This window comes from Manis javanica, chromosome 6, assembly GCF_040802235.1.
Source record: "Manis javanica isolate MJ-LG chromosome 6, MJ_LKY, whole genome shotgun sequence".
Lineage (NCBI taxonomy): Eukaryota > Metazoa > Chordata > Mammalia > Pholidota > Manidae > Manis > Manis javanica.
In genome coordinates, this window is record NC_133161.1 from 144,676,951 (window position 1) to 144,696,925 (window position 19,975).

The 19,975-nt window shown below is 54.8% G+C and overlaps 1 protein-coding gene across 9 annotated transcripts; it reads right to left on the bottom strand.

Moving 5' to 3' along the window:
• Positions 1-2,966: 2,966 nt before the first annotated feature.
• Positions 2,967-15,949, bottom strand: ABCG4 (ATP binding cassette subfamily G member 4). 9 transcript variants are annotated; one of them, XM_036992881.2, is made up of 15 exons: positions 15,386-15,944; positions 14,538-14,802; positions 10,581-10,698; positions 10,333-10,465; positions 10,150-10,200; positions 9,804-9,949; positions 8,546-8,669; positions 8,303-8,417; positions 7,968-8,110; positions 7,005-7,103; positions 6,613-6,781; positions 6,428-6,528; positions 5,131-5,289; positions 4,872-4,990; positions 2,967-4,726 (listed from the first exon to the last, which is right to left on the bottom strand). In XM_036992881.2, the coding sequence occupies exons 2-15, from the start codon at positions 14,773-14,775 to the stop codon at positions 4,501-4,503; spliced, it is 1,941 nt and encodes a 646-aa protein (XP_036848776.1). In that variant the 5' UTR covers positions 14,776-14,802; positions 15,386-15,944; the 3' UTR covers positions 2,967-4,500. The 9 variants fall into 9 exon arrangements, with proteins under 9 accessions (XP_036848776.1, XP_036848775.1, XP_073095725.1 ...); XM_036992880.2 differs by having other exon boundaries at positions 14,538-14,787; positions 15,386-15,939; XM_073239624.1 differs by lacking the exon at positions 15,386-15,944 and adding an exon at positions 15,070-15,298 and having other exon boundaries at positions 14,538-14,787.
• Positions 15,950-19,975: the final 4,026 nt, after the last annotated feature.

A 19,975-nucleotide genomic window follows, 5' to 3' on the forward strand; every position in this document is an offset into this window, starting at 1 on the left:
GGGACTCCTCCCCACCCGCCCCGCCCTCCGCCCCGCCCTCCGGGTGCAGCCTCGGCCCCGACGGGCCCTGCCGCCCACACTGCCCCCTGCAGGCTACCCAGCGCCGTTCCCGCCCCTGCGCGGGCTACTCGTTAGGCCCATTTTACGGATGAAAGAACTGCAGCTCGGAAGGGTGGAATGACTTTGGCTGCGAACGACTCAGTTAGGAAGTGGGAAAGCCAGACCGAGAATCCGGCGTCTGGGTCCGCCTACCTCACGCCCTGGCCTTCCTGAGGCTTCCACCTCCTCAGCCCACCTCCTGGTGGAGACCCGAGGCACGGCCTTGCGGGGTCCTCCCTTCTGTACCGGGCTCTCTGTAGACCCCAGACCTCTGGGTATGGCTTCTGGTTACTTTGGTCAAGGACGAAGAACGGAGGCTGAGGGGCAGCTCCCACCCCAACCTGCTCTTCCTGTGTGACACCCAGTCATGGCCTCGCCTTGGAGCTTCCTGGTCCTCAAAGCCCCCACCCTCATCCCTGTGCTTCCTACGGGGCGCACCCAGGGGCCACGTAGCTGATGGAGGAGCCACCCGCCACCCACAGCCAGGGCCCGCCTCCACATGCAAACAGGTGCAGGGAACAGGTGTGCCCCAGGGCACTCAGAGAGGGAGAGAGAGGCACTCAGGGCAGGGCTGGGGGAGGGCTTTGGGGTCTCTGCTCTTCATCCAGACTGAAGATGCTGCTGTTTCATTTACGCATGAAGACATGTGCTCATTCACTGAACACATGGTATTGGGCTAGTACCGAGCAACCGGAACAGGTAGCCGGGAAACAGACCATAGCAGTCGCCCTCCAGGGGGCCCAGAAGATGAACTCAGAGGCAGACAGAAGCCTTAGGAAAGACTGGGAGAGGAAGTCACTAACTGCCTCTGGCAGCGGAGGTGACATTTGAAAAAAATTAAGTCAGGGAAGGGAAGGCCACTCCAGGCAGCAGGGAAAATGGCACGTTTTCATTTTAAGAGAAGTTCTGAAGGGGGAATGAAATGGGATGAGGGAGGGGAGGTAGAGCAGCACCATGACTGCAGTCCCAGGCTGACATTTCCTGAGAAACGGGGGCACTCCTGTAGCTTCGCTCCACTTACCTTGCCATGAGAGGCAGGCTGCAGGCCCCTGGCTGCAGTTACTGGACGCAGCTCCGAGCAAGCCATTCCCCTCTCCTGCTTCCCCCAGCAGCTGTGACAGCCATGTAGGTTTACTGATAACATGTAATTTGACCGGCCTTTTGCGGACAGTCTTGCTGCGGAAATGTGCTCTGTCACCTGACCTCAGGACTGGGTGCCAGGGGTTGTGGAGCCGTAGCCCAGAGAACCGCCATGGTCATCTCTGCCTGCCAGCATCCTGCCAAGGCCCTGACACAGGAGGTGGCTGCGTTTAAGGAAATAACTCCTGAGTCCAGGGAGGGTGGCATTCAGGGAGAGTGAGCCCATTTGGGAACACTTAGCCGGACAGAGTGCATTTATGCCCCACCTCCGCAGGTTCCCGGGAGGAAGAAATCATAGGTGCTCACAGTGGCAAGACCACCATGTCTTGAGAGCTTGCTCAAGCCTCTTTGCCAAGCCTTGGTTTCCTTGTCTGTAAAAGGAGAAAATTATAATACTCATCCTAGCAGCCTCAGGGGGTTGCTGGAAGACTCAAAAGAGCTTTCTTTGCAAATACGTGAGCCAGTCTGCAGATGTTCCCTGTGCCTGAAGAGCCCTCGCCAGCTCCAGAATGGCTGTGTGTCCCTGTTGACTCCCAAGGGAACTTACAAATGTGAGGCTTTATAAATGTTTTACTCTTTTAGGAGTATTCACATTTTAAAAGAGAAAGTAAAGATGAAGAATCTTAAGAAAGACTACTTAAGAGTGAGATTTTGTGCCCTCTGACTTTAAAGAGCCATCCTTACTGGCATCACTCCAGGGAGAAGGTGGCACCCTGGGTGCCACCTAAAGCTAGCTAGAATTCCAGGAGCTAAGACACAGACTTCTTCCTCCTCCCACTCCCACCCCTAACCCCCACAAAAAAACAAAGTTAGTCCATCTCCAGACAGGCACCCAACCAGTCACAGACTGGTCCCTAATCTAGCCTGAGACACTTAGCTCTGCATACGGCACAGCTAGGGTGTTCCAGGCAGCTGGCAGGGGGAATGCCAGTCCCTTCCTTCAGTCCCCAAGCTTCAGGATCAAGAGAGAAGAGGTGACACATATGCTGCTTATTGGATCATCCTGCCACCAGCCTTCAAGGACTTCTGGACAATTGCTAACTCCAAACCACAGGCCACCAGACCCACCTGCAGTCCTGGTGACTGATGGCTCAGCAGTGGTTAAGTGTGGCCCCGGTGGAGAGAGGAGAGGAAAGAAAGGGAAAAGCCAGGGTGAACCGAGCCAGGCCCCTGACACTCTTGTTCTAGAGCTTAGGCTCCAGGGTCTTTCCTGCTTCTCACTGCCCTTTAAAACTACTAACCACCACCCCTTCCCTATAGGCAAACCCAGGGCTCTGCGAGTTCTGAAGAGAGTCATGTGTCAGTGGGGTAAAAATGCACCCACGCAACAGACATGGCACCACCAGAGCTTGACCCTGGGCAGCATGATCGGCTAATGCCGTGAATGAATAGTGTGAAGGCAGAAGACCTGGTTTCCATACCTGGTTCCACCTCCAACAACTAAGGGTCCTTGGGCAAGTTACTTCACCCAAGCCTCAGTTCTCTCATCTGCAAAATGGGTTGTCGTGAAGAAGAATGCAGGGTGGGCACAGGACTCCCCTGAAATAATGAACGTGAAGCATTTGTAGGCTGTAAGGCATGGTATAGACATTTCATGAGATATGTACTCACTGCTTGACATGTACCTAGGACTTATCATCCCCACCACCGGCTCCATAAAGCTCACAGTCTTCTTGCCAAGTGCTTTGAAGATCCCCTCACAGACCCACACACACTTACATACTGCACACTGTATAAATATAGGTTTTATTAATAATGGGTGAAACCCCACAAATACAACCCCATCCCTGTGCGATGGGGAGAATCCGAGGCAGGGTGAGGGAAGGTAGAGAGGTGTGTGCACAGGAATAAGGCGGGGAGGAACCCCAGGGGATGGGGAAATCAGAAGTGGAGTAAGCCCGGACCCACCAGGAAAGCCAGACATGCTATGGGTGTGTCTGTCCCTCTGGTGTCTGGGGCATGCTGCTCTGATGCCCAGGGGCCAGCTTGGCTGATGGGAGGCAGGTGGAGAGACACAGACAGGAGTTTGAATGAGCAGCAGGTGGCTGGGGACAGGGTTGGGGGTTGTGAATGCCACTTGACGCACAAAAGAAGGGCCATAGGGTGGCAGTGGCCAAGGCCAACTTATGCCCATGCTTGTGCTTGTGTTGGGTCCTGAACTCCAGGGAGCTAGTGTCCTGTGCCACCCCTGGCTTGGGAGGGAGGGAAGACTTGGGGACAGACACCTGCAGATCCTGGAGATGCCCTGGGCAGCACTGGCCTCATCCTTACAGTGCGAGCGGGATCCTCAGGAGGAGGCTGGCACTGGCCTCCCCACAGCACCCACCACTGCCACCATGCCACCGTCACTCTGCCTCTGAGCCATGGGGGACAGCGAGTGTGTGTAGGGCTGAGATTGCCTGTCTGCATATATGTGCCTGTAACTCCAGAGCGGGGAGGGAGCACTGCAGGGCCGTGCAGCAGGGGCAGCGAGAGGGGAGGCTCGGGTCTTCTCCCACTCATCCCCCAGAATAAAGTGCATTCTCCAGCTCCAGGGGCAGGCGGGGGAGAAACACAGGCATTGAGGTACCACCAGGCCCCACCCCCAGCAAAGATGATGGGGAAGGGGAGGAGCATCCCATGGCTCTGGCCTCTCCAATCCCCAGGATTGGGAGGGATACCCAGACAGAAAACCCAGCTTCTGTCCCAGCAGATTGTCCACATCAGTCAGGGTCTCAGGGAGGGGAGAGGGGAGGAGGAGGAAGAGACTTCCAGAGTCCTTCCCTGCTCCGTTTCAGTGTCCAAATGGGTCTTCCACGGGACCCCACCAGGGCCCAGCCCTGGAACCCCAACCTTGTAACAGCCCAGTTTACAAACACTTGTGCGGTGGGGAGCCCCCAGAGGGGGCCACTTTGGTCAGTTGTTAAGTGGGGCCTGGAGAGCCTGGGCCTCCCAGGCAGACAACCGAGGAGGGTGCCAGGGCAAGGAGGGGGGCAGCCTCCTGGCGGTGTTTGCATGCAGATGTTGAAGAGAGTGGGGAGGAAGCTACAATCCACGTCAACTTGGGAAGACTCCTGGGCACGGCAGGGAGGGCTGGAGGCCCCCTCCCAAGGCCAGGGCTGGGAGCACAGTCCGCCAGCCAGTCTGTGGAGGAGCCGGGAAAGGAGGGGGCAGCTGCACCCTCTCAACCCGTGCCCAAGTCTGCAAGGTTAAAACAGTCCCCAGAGGGCTGGGGCTGGGGGCCTCCTGTTGCGGGGGCTGGCCCAGGGCCAGGGCAAGGCTCTATCTCTCTGACTTGACCCGGTAACGAAGCACAAGGTATGCCAGCAGCCGGAGGGCCAGGAAGAAGATGCCCAGGACCAGGAAGTCCAGGTACAGCTTGGCGTCCTCCACGTCCAGCGCTTGGAGGATGCTGTGCGGCTCCCGAAAAGGGCAGCGCTCCTCCAAGCAAGTCAGGTCTCCACGCTCCATGCCATAGATGGTCAGAATCACACCCTCAAAGCCATACCTAGGCAAGCAGGGGCATCAGAGCAGAAGACAGAGCCCAGGGGCACTGCCCCCGGGCAAAGCACAAGACCCAGCTGCCCTGCTCCTCCCTGGGGCCGCGCCTGCACAGAGGCACAGGGTGGGCAGCAGGTGGGCCGGGCACTGACCTGACATAGGAAAGGTAGGAGCTCCACTGCAGGTACGCGGGGATGGTCTTGAAGCTGACAAAGAAACCCGAGAACAAGAGGACAGGGATGGCGGTAACTGGGCCCACAAAGGTGGCTACCTGGAGGCGAGGGAGGGTGGCAGGCCATCACCGGGGTGCCGGAGGATTTCCCACAGATCCATCCCCTTCCTTCTGATAGCCCCTGCTTCCTTCCACCAGACCCCACCCCTCTGGGGGTCCCCACCTGCCAGCTCTCCCACCTGTAGGGAGTTGGAGGCAGCTCCAATCAGCAGCCCCAAAGACTGGGCCACCAAGGCCGTGGCGGTGGCCAGAGCTGAGAAGAGCAGGAAGCGGCTGGTCTCAGCTGGCTGGCCTGTCATCCAGTACACGATGCTGCAGTATACCATCGGGCACACCACCTGGGGGCCGGGCACAGGGCTGGGCTGCGGACTGCCAGCCAGGGGTCCCGGGGCCCACCCTCCTCTGTGCCTGGGCAGGAGCCTCTAGAGCAGTTGCTCCTAGAGTGTGTGTGCCTAGTCGTGCCTGCACACTCTCGTTCGTGCTGTCCCCCCAGGTTGACACGTGTCCCCTTCCTGCCTGGCTACTTGAACCTCATGCATCCTCTAGCCTGTCCTCGTCCATTAGGCCCTCTCTGACTAGTTCAGGCATGGTGACTTCTCCATCCTCTGAGCTCCTAATGTCCTTCCCACCTGGACCAGCTTATTCCTTGCATATTTATTCATCAGCTCTAGTACGAGATTACTCCACTCCTCTCTGAGTTCTCAGCTCCTGGAGGGCCCGGGCCAGCCTACCGCACAGCATCATGCAGGCGGTTTCCCGCACAAGGGCGCCCAACCACGAGGCAACCGGAAGCCGAGATCCAGCTGTGCTCCTCTCCCTAAGCCAGCACTGGGCGCCGTGCAGCGCCACCCCAAGGAGGCAGTGCCTTTTTTGATTTGCATAAAGGTACCCTGTGGATTGGTGCTGTCCCAGTGCTTGGAACACAGTGGTGGTGGCAATAACAACCAAAACCAGCTAACATTTATTGACCCGTGAGGGGCCAATTACCAAACACTAGTCTAAGTACTTTACATGTATTAACTCATTTAATTCTCACAAACAGTCCAGAGGTAGATACTATCATCACTCCCTTTCTTAGATGGGGACACTGAAGCAAAGAGAGGTTAGGCGACTTGCCCAATGTCTAGCAGCTAAAAGTAGCAGTAAGGCTCCAAAACCTGCGTTATCTTCTACTGCCTTGAGTAAGATTGACAGAGTCACGTGTAGGGTTATTATTTTCATCGTTTTCTGTTTGTCGTCAGTTGCTCCCTGATGACATAAGTTTGTAAGTTCCACAAGGTCAAGCCCATACCCATCTGGTTCATCCACTGATCCCAGCACCTGGCACAGAGCCTGGTGCAGTAGGTATTCACCAACTATTTGCTGAGTGAGTAGAAGGAAAGGACGGCAGGTGACAAAGTTGAGGGAGTCAGGCAAGCAAGGAAGGAAGGAGCAAGACAGGAGGGAGGCAGGGGGCAGGGGGGAGGAGAAGCCTACCTGAAAGGGCACATCGGCCATGGTCTTGGCCAGGTAGTACGCTTTGAGGCTGTACCAGTAGTTGAGATGCTCCCTCATGAAGACTGCCATCTCTAAGGGGACTGAGGACACAAGGGCTTAGGCACAACTGTCCAACGCCCCGAGCCCTCCCACCCACGCCCCACGCCCCAGGCAGCCCAGCTCACAGGTGAGCACAGTAGGCATAAGGGCGGCGAACATGAGGAAGAGCATGGAGAAGAAGAGGCAGCCGGTGTTGTTGAAGACCTTGCTGGCATCGTCACCGATGTGCAGGTAGAGGAGACCAATGAGCACCCCAATCACCACGTGGGACACGAACCGCAGGTGGGTGAGGACCTGTGGGAGGGGCCATCACGAGGAGAGGGGATGGGCCGCAGACCAGGGATGGGCAGGCCACACCAGGGGAGGAGCTCAGAGCTGCCCTCACAGCCACACAGGCCCACAGGTGCACTGGGGTGCAGCTGGGGGAGGCACCCCATTCCCAACCCAGCTGCTGGGATCCTATGCCCCCAAAATCCAGGCCTGTGTCAGCCTCCTCGCCCCCAACTTGATGCCTCACCATGTCCCTGAGGATGGACAAGAAGGTCCTCTTGAAGAGGATGCAGAACTGTGTGAGGGTGCTGGTGGCAAAGGTGTGGCTCTCAATGGGATCCACTTCCTGGGAAGAGGAAATCGGATCAGGTGAGCCTACCCCACCCACCATGCACACCCAGCTCAGTGAATGGGAAAACCCCAGGGTAGGGACCCTCTGGGTTTATGCAGGAGAATTTCTCCACCACTGAGCTGTACACCTGGAAGCTGGCCTTAGGAGCAAGGATGAGAGATTCAGAGAGAGACCCAAAGAGGGGTAAAAACTTGGGAGGAAGGAGACAGGAATCGAGTCAAGGAGAACAGCAGGGGCTGCTAATAGAAGAGCCACTTCTCTTCTCATTAGGGACAAACATTAACCCTAAGGGTATAATACGTTTATGCCACCAGTTTCACAAGAATATTATTTAATGACAACAACTAGCCCTTCTGGTTTTCAAGGGTCATAGTATCTCATCTAAGGAAGAAACCAGCCCTGAAGGAGCAACAGCTGTACCCGCTGTAGTGCAAAGAGCGTCATGCAATGATCTGATTAGTCCTCCCAATAACCCGGAGGGAACTGTCACCTCCAAGTTAGAGAGGACAGTAAGCCACACTGGCCACGAGGCCAGAGGCAGCATTGGTCTTGCTTACCAGCTGGCATTGCACCGGCTTGGGGACAACACACTGCGGGTGCTTAGTAGGAATTTGTGGAACGAATAAATGAACAGGGAAGCTGAAGCTCAAAGAGGTTAAGTAACGTGTCCAAGGTCACACAGCTATTACTAGTGTGTCTAATAGTTAGTAGTAGGTATACTCCCAGGCCTGGGATCTTCCTAGTACCTAATGGTTATGATGCCTCTAGGAGACAGCCTCTGTGGCAGGGCCATCGCCAGTGGCCCCATATCCCCCCCAGCCCCACTTGGCACTCTCTGCCCCCTCCACCCCTACTCACCGGAGGGCAAGGGGGGCAGGGGGCGGGGACCTCGTTCTTCTCCGGGCTGCTCTTCTTGTCAGCCGTGGCACACAGCCCATTCTGCACAGCCCTGAACAGCATGGGATTCAGGTCTCCGTACTCTCCGGAGGCCACCTCGATGACTGGGGACACACAGGGAGTGCTCAGCCAAGATCTATCCTTGGTTCCCAAAGGCGAGCCAGCCCCTCCTTGGGTGTGTGGGGAAGGCAGATCCCAAGGAGACCGCTGCTCCCAGGAGGTCCGAGTGCATGACCCAAGCCCCCAGTCTGGGCCCACCTCCAGACCCCAGCCCCTGCCAACAGGCCTCCACTCACTGAAGTCAGCCGGGTTGTGGTAGGTGGGGCAGTGCAAGCCGAGCCCCTTCAGATAGGGGATCAGGTTGGTGACCATGCCTTTGAAGATGCACTGACCCTGACTCAGGATGTAGAGCTGAGGAGGAAAGAGCAGGGTAAGGTGAACACCTCCAGGGGACCAGGCAGGCCCAAGCAGCACCTCTCCTGACCCCCCTCCCTCTCCCCACTGCAGGCCAGTCCTCCCTGATGCCCAGAGACACTCACCTTGTCAAACATCTCAAAGAGCTTGGCACTGGGCTGGTGGATGGTGCAGATGATGGTTCGGCCCCCCTGGGCCAGGGACTTCATGAGGGACACCACTTGGAAACAGGAGGCGCTATCGAGACCACTGTGCAGAGAGAGGCCACCGCCGTGCGCAGTGAGGTGGGCAGAGCCAAGAGAAGGGAGTATTTGGGGAAGGGGCAGCTGCTATGGAGGGCACGGGGCTGGCAGGAAGGGGGTCACTCTGGGCACCTCTAACTCCTACACACACTATGCAATTCAGGACTTTGGAGGTACCAAGAAGCCCAGAGTGCTGTTGAGTTTAACAAGCATGTATTGAGCACCTGTTGAATGCCAGGCACTGATATTACAATGATGAATAAATAAGATAAATAAGATACAAACTCTGGTCTGGAGGGTGGGAGACATAAGAGCACAGATCACTTGGGATACTGCAGAACATGTAGTAGAAGCATGGGGTGAAAAAGTAGGGGAGCATTCAGCTCTGCTGAAAAAGGGTGTTGGAGGGTCATCAGAGAAGTTTCTGGAGGGAATCTGGAAGAAGAGCTAAGCCCCATAAAGGTGGAAGGGCGGGCACAGCGGCGAAGGGCACTCTGGGCAGAAGACACAGCATGTGCAAAGCTTCGAGGCATGAAACACCCGGCTCAACCAGGGAATTCTAAGCAATTCGATATTATTAGAGCATAAATTACAGGACAGCATGAAGCAAGATGTGAGGCTAGAGAAGTAGGTTCGGACCAGGACCTTGGAAGTCCTCTGACTTTACTCTGAGGGCAAATGGGAATCATTGCATGTTTTTCAGCATTGGAGTATCGCCAGACCTGCCTTTCAGAAGGGGCTGCGGGAGGAAGGACTGGCTGGGAGAGACCGAAGGTGAGGAAATAATGCAGGCAAGAGCTGATGATGTCCTGAACTTACGCACTGGTTCTAGGGATGGGGGTAGGGCAAACCTGAGAGCGGGAAAGGGGCGTACAATCAGCAGGACTGGTGACTGATCGGCTGTGGCGGAGAGAAGCCAAGGGAGCAGTGGAGGAGGACCTGGGGATTTCTGCGTGACTGAAGGATGGAGCTGCCATGGCAACAGGATGGGAAGGGAGCCGGGTGAGGAGTAAGCCCTTATCTCGGCCCCAGAGGCTGCAGACACAAGCCCTGGTCTCCAGCAGGAACAGGTATCACCTCCATCTCTGGCTCAGGGCTGATGGGAGGGGGCATCCTGGTGGAAGGGGAAGGGGAGAACTACCTGGTGGGCTCATCAAAGAACATGACAGGCGGGTTGTTGACCAGCTCCAGGGCGATGGCCAGGCGCTTCCTCTGCCCACCGGAGAGCAGGGCTGTCCTCGTGTGGGAGCAGGACATCAGGCCCAGTGCAGTCAGGATCTCGGTCACCTGGCCCAGCCCCACCCACCCCAGGTCAGCTTCAGAATCCCTGCAGCCCCCCAGGCACCACTCTAATTTAAATAAGCATTTCCCCTGAGTCCATTGTCCCAGCTTTGGCCCCCTCTCTCCCATCCCCCAGCTTGGGGCCCTAGAACTTGTAGCTGCCCAAAAGGGTCGCTCTTTCCCTCCCCCGCCGCCTCCCCACTCACCAGCTCCTTCTTCACCTCCTGCTTCTCACTCAGCTTCAGGTTAGCAGAGACCTGAGGCCCAGAGAGTGGGTGGGTCAGCTCTGTGTGGGACGGGCCCACTGCCCAGACCCCTTACAATGCGGAGGGTGCGGACAGCAGACAGAAGGGGGTGCAGGGTGGAGGAGAAGGCCATCCAGCCCTCACCATCATGGCTTCCAGCACCGTGAGGTGGGGCAGCAGCATGTCGTCCTGCATGATGTAACAGGACATCTTGCGGAAGGTCCTCAGTTCCCGCGGCCTCCCATTCACCAGGATCTGCCCCTTCATTCCAGACTCCCTGCAGGAACATTGGTCATGGATGAGGTCCAAGGCCACTTCAGAACACCTTCTGTGATCCCCAGGGGATCCTTCTTCCGGGGCCCTGCCCCCAGGCGGCCCCAGCCACGTCCTACCTGTATCCTGCCAAGAGGTTCATGAATGTGGACTTGCCAGCTCCGGAGGGGCCCATGATGCCAATCAGCTCCCGGCGGCAGAACCTACCAGACAGGCACTTGAGGAGAGTCTTATAACCTGCAGGGAGGGAGGGAGGACCTTTGCATCAGGGCTACAGTGAAGAGAGGCCCCCCAAACTCTTAGGAGCAACCATGGCTATCAGTAAAAACAGCAGTCCCCACTTAGCATGAATTGGTTAGAATGGAGAAGCAGCCCCGTCAGTCACCCGTACCCTCTCAGCCTGTTCCCCTCAAAATTACCACTACTAATGTCAAAGTACCAGAGGCAGCAGTACCCTTCTGAAGGTCACGGGGAAAACATCCCGTCTCGTGGATGAGCATGGAGAGGGGGTCAAGGTCATAGAAGCCCCTACTCCTCTTCTAGAAACAGAGAGCCACCCTCTCCCCACCTCCAGGAAGACATTCCCCATGATCAGCCTGAACGCCCTGTGTTCCCAGACGCCAGCGTGTCTGCTGATGGATGTGCCTGCCCAGAGACCCCTCCCCCAGCTTCTCAGTCAGTGAGCTCCTTGGGGGCAGGGTCTGTGTCTTACTCATCCTGTAACTCCAGCAGACTGTGTGGCACATACTAGATGCTTAATAAGGGTTTGTTCTGTGACTGCATTCTCATAACTTTTGCCTCATTCTGAAAAAGCCTTTTTCTTTGTGCACTCTCTGCCCACCAGGCTTGTCGCTGCATCCACTAACATGGCCTGGTAAAATTTCACCTCTCATTCACTTATTGGAAGGCAGCATATGCATTAAGAGCACCTGTTGGAGTCAGGTGGCTCTCGGTTCAAATTCTCAACTCCACACTTACCAGCTGTGTGACCTCAGGCAAGTTGCTTAACCTCTCTGAGCTCCAGGTCCCTCATCTGTAAAATGAGGATGATAGTACCTATCTCATAGGGTTGTTATAAAGAGTCAATGAGATAATATATGTAAAGCATATGACACAGTGCTTGGCACATGGAGTGCAAGTTAAAAGTGATATTTTATTATTACGTCCATTTCACAAATGTTTATTGATATCTACTACACTCCAAGCTCTGTACCAGACACTGGACAACAAAATGAAGGGGATGCAGTTCCTGCACTCAAAAAGATCAGTCTAGGTAAAAAAAAAAGATGGAAAACATCTATGGATCTGAAAAAAAGATAAAACAAGGGTTATAACAAGTACAGATAATATGCATGAGAATGCAGAAAATGGAATTGATGAAGATGGAGGGCTGAGGGGAAAATCAGAAATGGCTTCATGGAAGAGGTGGCATTTGAGCTAAGTCTTGAAGGATGAGCAGCATTCCAAAATGGAAAAGGAAGGCAGAGGCTCTCCAGGCTTAGGGAGGAAAAACTCTGCTATATAAAAGCATTTATTATATAATAAAATCCAGAGAGCAGAGGGCAGAGGCCACAGGGGTCAGCTGGTGAGACAAGGCAGCGGAGAAGCCGAAGGAGGCAGGCCTTGCCTGCTGTGCTTCAGATTTGCCTCAGGAGGCCGAAACACCAGTGCCTTTCTGGTCCTTGCTCACTTCCACCGCCTCCGGCCCCCACAGAGCCCCGTTCCCTCTCCACTCTACCTCTGCAGCAGTAGAGTGAAGAGATGTGATCTTTCTCCCTCCCTCCACGGCACCCAGCTGTCCCACTGGACCCTTCCAATCAGAAGGGGGATCAGCTGCTGCCCACTGTGGGGTCCTGATTACACCAGCTGCCTGGATGCTGCTTTACAGTTTACAAACCCACTGTCTGAGCCGCCGCTGTAGCAACATGGATGGGGCACCTGGGGCCCAGGGACATCCAGTGACTCACCCAAGGTCACACAGCAAGTTCTTTACCAGGAGAGGGGATGTCATGGGTTCCAACCTCTGCCTCAGTCATCATCAGAAAGACATGCGGTTGTCACTCCAGCATATGCCTTTCACAGTCACTCACACGAAGTGATGTCTCTTGCAGTGGAAGAACGGCCAATGATGAACCTTGCCCCCACGTAGTCACAGCCAAGCGCTGGATTGAACACTGATGCCTAACAAACATCATCTTACACTTGCCTTTCACAGAGCATTCTCACACACAGCCATCTCAGCTGAGCTTCACAGCAAGCCTGTGTGGTAGGCACTCTTATCATGCCTGTTTACAGGTGAGGGAAGCGAGGTGAGAGAGGGTAAGCAGCCTGCCCAAGGTCACGCAGCTTACAAGTGGCTAGGAGCCCTGGCCTTTGGACTCCTGCTGTACCACAGCTGCTCAGCATGGAGGGGCTGCCAGGCCTTCCGAATGGAGACACACCAGAGTTCTAGTCCTGCCTCAGTCAGTAGCGCTCTTTGCAATTTGGTCAAGTCACTTAATCTCTCAGGGCCTCTGTTTACTCATCTATAAAATAAGAACAGCAATATCTCTTACCAAGGACACAATAGGGCTATTGTGAATATTAAGTGAGATGATTAATAATAATCGGAAAGCATTTTGAAAAACAAGCAATGTCACACATAACTAGGGGAGACTGGTAACAAATCCTTCCCTGGGAAAGGCAGAAATCTGCCACTCTCCACGCCCGTTGCTTTTTCCTCCATGCCTACCTGTACTTGCTTTCTGTCCTCGAGAGGAGAGGAGAGGGATTCAAGTGAAAGAGAAGTCAGAGAAGGAAGACAGAGGGCAGACAAAGGGGCAAAGGTCGAGGAGACAGCAAAGTGGACAGCAGAGCAGAACGGGGGTGGCAAGGTCAAAGGAGGGAAAGACCCGGTCAGGGGTGCCAATCTGTGGCTGCTGGGTTGAAGCATCTAGAAAGCTGGTCCATCCAGCCACATTTCTTTATCTTCATTTCTCCTTAAAAATGTGAGGAAATGAGGGGCCTAAGGAAATAACAGCTATCTCCTCATTTTGCCCAGATCTGGTCACAGGCCAAGAGGCTGCTAAGGGATAGGGTACTGGGTAGGAAGCCCAGATGCCTCGGTTTCCACTGGCTCAAGCCCTGTGACTTTTCAGGGCCCATGTGAGTAAGGGCAGGGAAGGCAGAGCCAGCTCACGCTTAGCCTTGCTCTGAAGCATCCCAAACGTATTTCTTCACCCTCAGAGAACAATGTCCCCAGCTCCACCCTGATCCACACCCAAGCCCCGGAAAATAACACAGCTTCTCTATTCCCAGCTCGTGCTGCCAAGGGCTGGGGCCCAGGGGTGGGGGGACTGGGGGACAGGCGGGAGGGCGGAGTGGGATATCAAGGAATGCAGGGCATGGTGGTCAGGGTTCAAGGAAACTCAGAGCCCTAGACCTCAGCCACCTGTACTTATGGGGGACAAAAGAGAAGGAGGTAAGAATGTTGTACCAAAGAAGTTAAGAGAGAAAAGAACAATGAAAAACCTGACTTCTGGTCCCAGCTCTGCCACTTTTCAGCTGTGCAACATTGGCGAAGTTATTCAACTTCCCTGGGCCTTGATTTCCTTACTAGTAACACTGGGATGTCATCTCTCCTGCCAAGCCTTCACCCTCCCTGCCTGGGAGGGCTTCAACAAGAATGAAGGAAGATGACAGGAATGAGCGCAGCTTTTCAAATATGCTGCCATCTGACATATAAGGTTGCTGCTCCAAGGTGGGTCCCTACCACCCAGGCCCTCGTTTTCTCCTATCTGCCCTCGAAGGCTGGAATTCTACCTAAAAGTAAAGAAGGACAACTAACTCCCTAAGGACCAGACAGCATAGAAGAGGAGAGCTTCAATAAGCAACTGAACCCAGTGTCCCACAGCGCTCACAGGTGTCGGGGGAGTGCAGCCCGGCATCTGAACCGTGCCCACAGTGAGGGAGGGGCTGAGATTTTAGTGCACCACAGGGCCCACTGGTGCAGGACTTGCAGAACAGGACAGCCAGGCCTCATGCTCCCAAAGAGGCTCATTAGGGGCCCGCAGCTCCCCACCAGGTTGCTCTCTTACCCCGTTTGCGCCAGCAGGGCCCCTCCCGCACTGAATAGGACAGCTCCACAAACTCGATGTCCACAGCCGAGCGCTTGGGTAGGTGGGAGAAGCGCTGGGCTTCAGTGATGTGGTTCTCCACCTTCTTCAGGTGCGTGGTCAGCATAGGGGGCTCCGCCCCGTCCTCCAGCGACACGGCCATGGCCACAGCCCCGGGTCCTAATCCACAGCCCACTGCCTCCAGCGCCTTCTCCGCCATCACGCCGCCGGCCTGCAGGAGAAGGGCCTGCTCGGTTGGGTCAGACCCCCAGGCCCCTTGCTTTATTTAATGCTGCCCCTGCCCCCACTCTCCGCTTTCCTCTCAGGGCAGATCGGCTAGTGGAAGCACCCCACTTGCCACCCGTCAGAGCACTTGCCCTCCCTCGCCCCCCACTCCCGGCGCAGTAACGCTCAGTTCTGACGTCTCCTCGGTCCCGGGCATCCCCAGCCCCAGCCCGGCCCCTCCACATCCTCACCCGCTCCCTCTCCCCCGCGGCGGCTCTAATCTCCTTACCCCGCAGGCCAGCAGCCGCTGGGGACGGGACGGTTTGGGGGCCAGGAGGAGGGGAGGGGCGGCCGGCGGAGGCTGCCCGCTGGGACGTGAGGGTAGCAGGGCGAGAGCAGGGGTGCCAGGGGCGCGCGGAGGAAGAGGAGGCTCCGGCCCTGCCGCCGCGTCCCCCTCCCCAGCGCCGGCGCGGTGCCCTGGCCCACCCCTCCCGCCGGCGCCCCCGGGCCCGCGCACCCTGCGCTCTCCGCAGGACTCAGGACCCCCGCCCCCACCCCAGCCCCGCGGCGGCCTCCCCACCCCCACCTCCCGCCTGCCCAGTCACCTTGGCGCGCGCCCGGGCCGCTGCGGAGCCGAGACGCTGAGCGTTGCCGTTGGCCGGGACGGAGACTCCGGGCCCTCCCTGCCTGCCTCCGGATGCGGCACCCGTGTCCCGGCTCCCGTCCCGGAGGCCCGGGCCGGGGCGGGGCCGGGGCTGGGCAGGAGACAGGGGAGGGCCCGGGCCGCAGGTCGGAGGAGAGATGACAAGGTTGGGAGGCGCGGTTGGGGCGCGCCCCGACTCGGCTTGGCTGCGCACACCCGGTTCTCAGAACCCCGTCCTCGGCGCTGGGTCCTCCCGAGCCCGCTGGGCGACTGCGCCCTCCTGCGGGCTACTGCCCACCGTTCCGCTGTTCTTAAAGGGCCCGCGCCGCCCCGCAGCGCGCGTGGAGCGAGGATGGCGAAGGGGTGAGTGGCGCCGGCGACGCGGAGGCCTGCCCTGTCGCAGCTGTGGACACAGGACTAGTGGTGGGGACGACGAAAGGCCTACTTAGAGACAGAGTGGAACGGAGAACTGAACTCAATGGGGACAGGTCGCTGGATGACAGACTGGACAGGAGTGGTGCTGGCGGAGGGGGAGGTTGGGGTGCAGATTCCATCGCTGTCAAGGAATAGTGAAGCTGTCGGCCTGTCTGCACCGCCCACCGCCCCTTCAATTTCCCGCAGTTCTGGCCCTGGAGCTCCTGGATTCCCCCAGGGAATCCCCAAACTAGGTAAAAAGCCTGAGTCTTGCGACATCCTCCCCGACCCTGCCCCTTACTTTCCCCCCGCAAGGGTGAGACGAGGAAGGAAGGGACAGAGAGCGGCTGCTGTGGGAGAGCCTGCAGGCAGCGCCAAAGTTAAGCTACTATCCAGAGCTCAGCCTGCTCCTGCGGTAACCTTTATTCTCCCAGACAAATTCAGGACTTTAAGACAGGCACAGGACAGATGCTGGAGGTACCCCTGTGCCAGGGCATGCACAGAGCTGGCAGGCACTGCCTTAGGCATCCTCTCTTACCCATGTGCATGCTTTTCCTCACCTAACGAGCCTTCAAACGGAGGCCCCAGAGCACTCTTAGGGCTTTCCCCTGCTCTGCTCCTTTCTCAAGTAATTCCTCTTGGCCGCTGCCTGCCCCAGCCCCAGTCTTCAACGGGTAAGTAGGTTAGCCAGCGGAGACACGTGACCTGAGCTTTTAAGTTCCCACCTGTCACACAGCAGAGAAGGATGGGAGAGGAGGCTGCTGATGCTGCTGGCACCTCCTTACTGCAGTTAAGAGGTTACTAGCAGTCAAACCACTCTGGCCCATCACCCCTCCTCTAGCCTCTTCCCAGCCCAGAGGCTGGTGGCCCATGCAGGGCATCTCCAGGCCCCACACAGTAATGGAGACAAGTGGATTGGGGATCCAGCCCTCCCTACCTTTTCCCTACCCCATGCCCCGTATCACCCACATTGCCCAGGGCTCACATTCCCATTCTTCAGATGGAGCCACCATTCCCTGAGTTAATCTCCAATACGACACTCCAGACTCTCCATCCCCAACAGTTATGTTTATGGAGCAACCATTGTGGACCAGCGATCATCTCACTTCATCTTCACAGTGTCCCCATGAGACAGGAATCACCCCTCTCTAGAGAAAAACTGAGGCATAGGAGGTTAAACGACATGCCCAAGAGGACACACCTAGTCGGTGGCAGAGCAGGGCTTGAACCCTCAAGGCCTTGCTTTTATCTGCTCTGCTATGAGGCCTCTCAGAACCCTATTCCCAGTGGACTGTCTCCCTCCACTTTCTGGACAGGCTCTTCATTCTCCAGAGATAACCTCCACATCTGAATGACACTCCCCTCCATTTCCTGGCATAGGACTTTGCAGTCCTTAGGGAAATTTCCTTCCCTTTCTTAGGAACACCATGCGCTGATTCCTTAGGACTGGCTTCCCCATCTTCAGAGACTAACATTTCCAACTCCAGCAGCCTTCCACACAGTGGGACTCACATCCCACATCCCACAGCAGTGGTCTTCAACTTTGACTAAGAGCATCACCTGGGGGACTTTCAAAAGATGTCTACAGAACACTTCAAGCTAGTTCATATTGATCTCTAAAGTGGAACCCAGGCGTTAGTATTTTTAAAACCTCCTGAACAGATCCCACTAGGTAGGCAAAGTTGAGAGCCACTGCCTTAGATGAACCTTCCATTCTAGGGGTTAGAACACCTGTATACACCCTCTAACAGCCTCTCTTTTCCCTGCAATAGGCCTCCCCAGTCTCTAGGACATTTTTGTAAACAGATCTTCCCCTGTTGTGTGGACACATCTTCCATGTCCTGGATCTGGAATCAGAAGAGCTGCATTCTAACCTCAGTGCTCTTACTAGTTCTGGACTCCAAAGCAGATTCCTCCACCTCCCTGAGCCTCACCTGTGTAATGGGGATGATACAAACCCTGTATATCAAAAGGGTCTTATGAGGTTCAAGTGTCCAAGTGCTCAGTAAGAGATGGCGAATTTTATTCTCAGGAATAGGTCATACATCCTTATCCTCCAGTCAGACTTACAATGGTTCAGGGTCATTTCATTTCCCCAGAAGAATCTCCTATTTACTTGGAAAAGGAGGGGAAACGACATCTATTGAATGCCTACTATGTCCTAGGCACCCAGCATAGAGATATGATCTCTGAGAAGAGCTGGGTCTCATTTTTCCCCTCAATTCCCAGAAGTTGTACACAGAAAACACAATACATATCTGTTGAACTGAATGGTCTAACCAGTTCTCATCACAGCTGTATGAGGTATTATCCTCCCATATTTCAGATAAGGACACTGAAGCTCAGAAATGTTAAACACAAGTACAAAGTCACACAACTAATGTGATGGATCCAGAGATCCAAATCCAAGATTTCATTATTCTCTAAACCATGACTTTGTCCACTCAAACTTCCTCATCCCCTAACATTGTCACCTTCCATTTTATAAAGCAGAGCTGTCTTTACTCCTCTGAACAGACCCCTTTTTATTTCTGGGTATAAAACCTTCCCAGCCTTTTAGAGGTCCACTTGGACAGACCCTCCCCATCCTGGGAGATAGTCCCTGTGTGATCACAAGTACAATCAGATGACCAAGTGGGTAAGTTGCGCTTGAAAGACCTGGAGACACTGCATGAGACACGAAGGTTTATTGGGTTTATTGGGACTTATGAACAGGGAATCCAGGAGTGGCTGGCTAGGCAAGGTTGTGTGCTACTGTCATGGACAGAGAGGGAACTGCTTATATGGGGCAAGGGGACAGAGACTCCACATGTGCAGGGGTGAGGGGAAGACTACATGATTTGCTGGAAGGGAACAAAACTTCAGTCAGAAAGGTATGCCTCCCAGATGTTCCCATCAATAAGGAAGGCCTGGATTTGGCCAGCCCCAGGCCATCAACATACCATCTACTTAGCATACCACTTGAAGGAGAGGGCCAGGGTGACACGTGGTTCTTCTGGGACAAAAGGTTATAAGTGGGCAGTGCTTGTCCCCACACTCCACCCACAAGGTGTCCAGGTGGCCCTTATAATCTCAGTGTACCATTCTTCTGTTAGACCCCTCAAGTAAAACAGAAGAGCATTGTAACCACAGACCACAGAAAGAAATATATGACTGGGTTCAAGTCGCCACTCCTGTTTATAATTCCTCAGTCATGGGCAAATAAGGCACCACCCATTCTTGGCTACTTCTTGTTGACAGTGGGCGAAGAGAGGAGGTTGAGGAATAAAAACAGGAGACCTGCTGTTGAAAATAAGCTTGGGTACCCAGACATCATTCTCAAAAACATTGGTACCTGTAAGATACCTGGTTAGGGTGGCACAGAAATAGTCCCAGGTGTTGTTCTAAACCCTTTCAGTCCCACCTTTGAACCAATCTCAGTCTTGAGAATAGGTCAGGTCAGTGAACTGGTTGTGTCTCATTTCAGGAAGCAGTCCCAAAAGTGGGCTCCTGAAGTTAGGCCTATATTGCATAATTAATAAGCCATAGGTAATAAGCATAAGCAATCAGGCAATTAATACGAGGCATTTTTACAGAGACAAAAGGAAAACAGGTTAATGGAGCAAGTCAGAAACCCAGTATCTGAGTCTTGAGTGCTGACAAAGAGAATAATTTGAGGTGTCAGGCTCCAAGCATCTTCAGACTGAGCAAGTGCAGACCATGAGCAATATGACATATTTTCAAGCAAAGACAGTTTGAATGTCTTTGGTGATCTTTCTGAGTGGCCCATACAGCAACAGGCATAAAGATTGTCTAAACATGGGCTGTCATGGTGATTCCTCTGATGTCTACATCAAGTCACCTAGTTTTAGCTTGCAGGGCTTTATGGAAAAGATCAGATTTAGTTCTAAATGATTCTAAGCCAAAAGGGTGGGAGAAAATTGGAACCATTAGTTCAGAGAGTCATAGCTAGATATTTGAGGAAGCCAAGAGAATTCAGGATCCAGTCTAGTTTACCATGAACAGAATTAGAATCTAAAATCCATAAAGGGGCACTAATGAAATACAGTTTTTCTCTCTAAAATCCCCCTCACTTTTATCACAGATAATCATTTATTTGCAAATTAAGGCCAACATATTTGGCTCAGTTATTTGTATA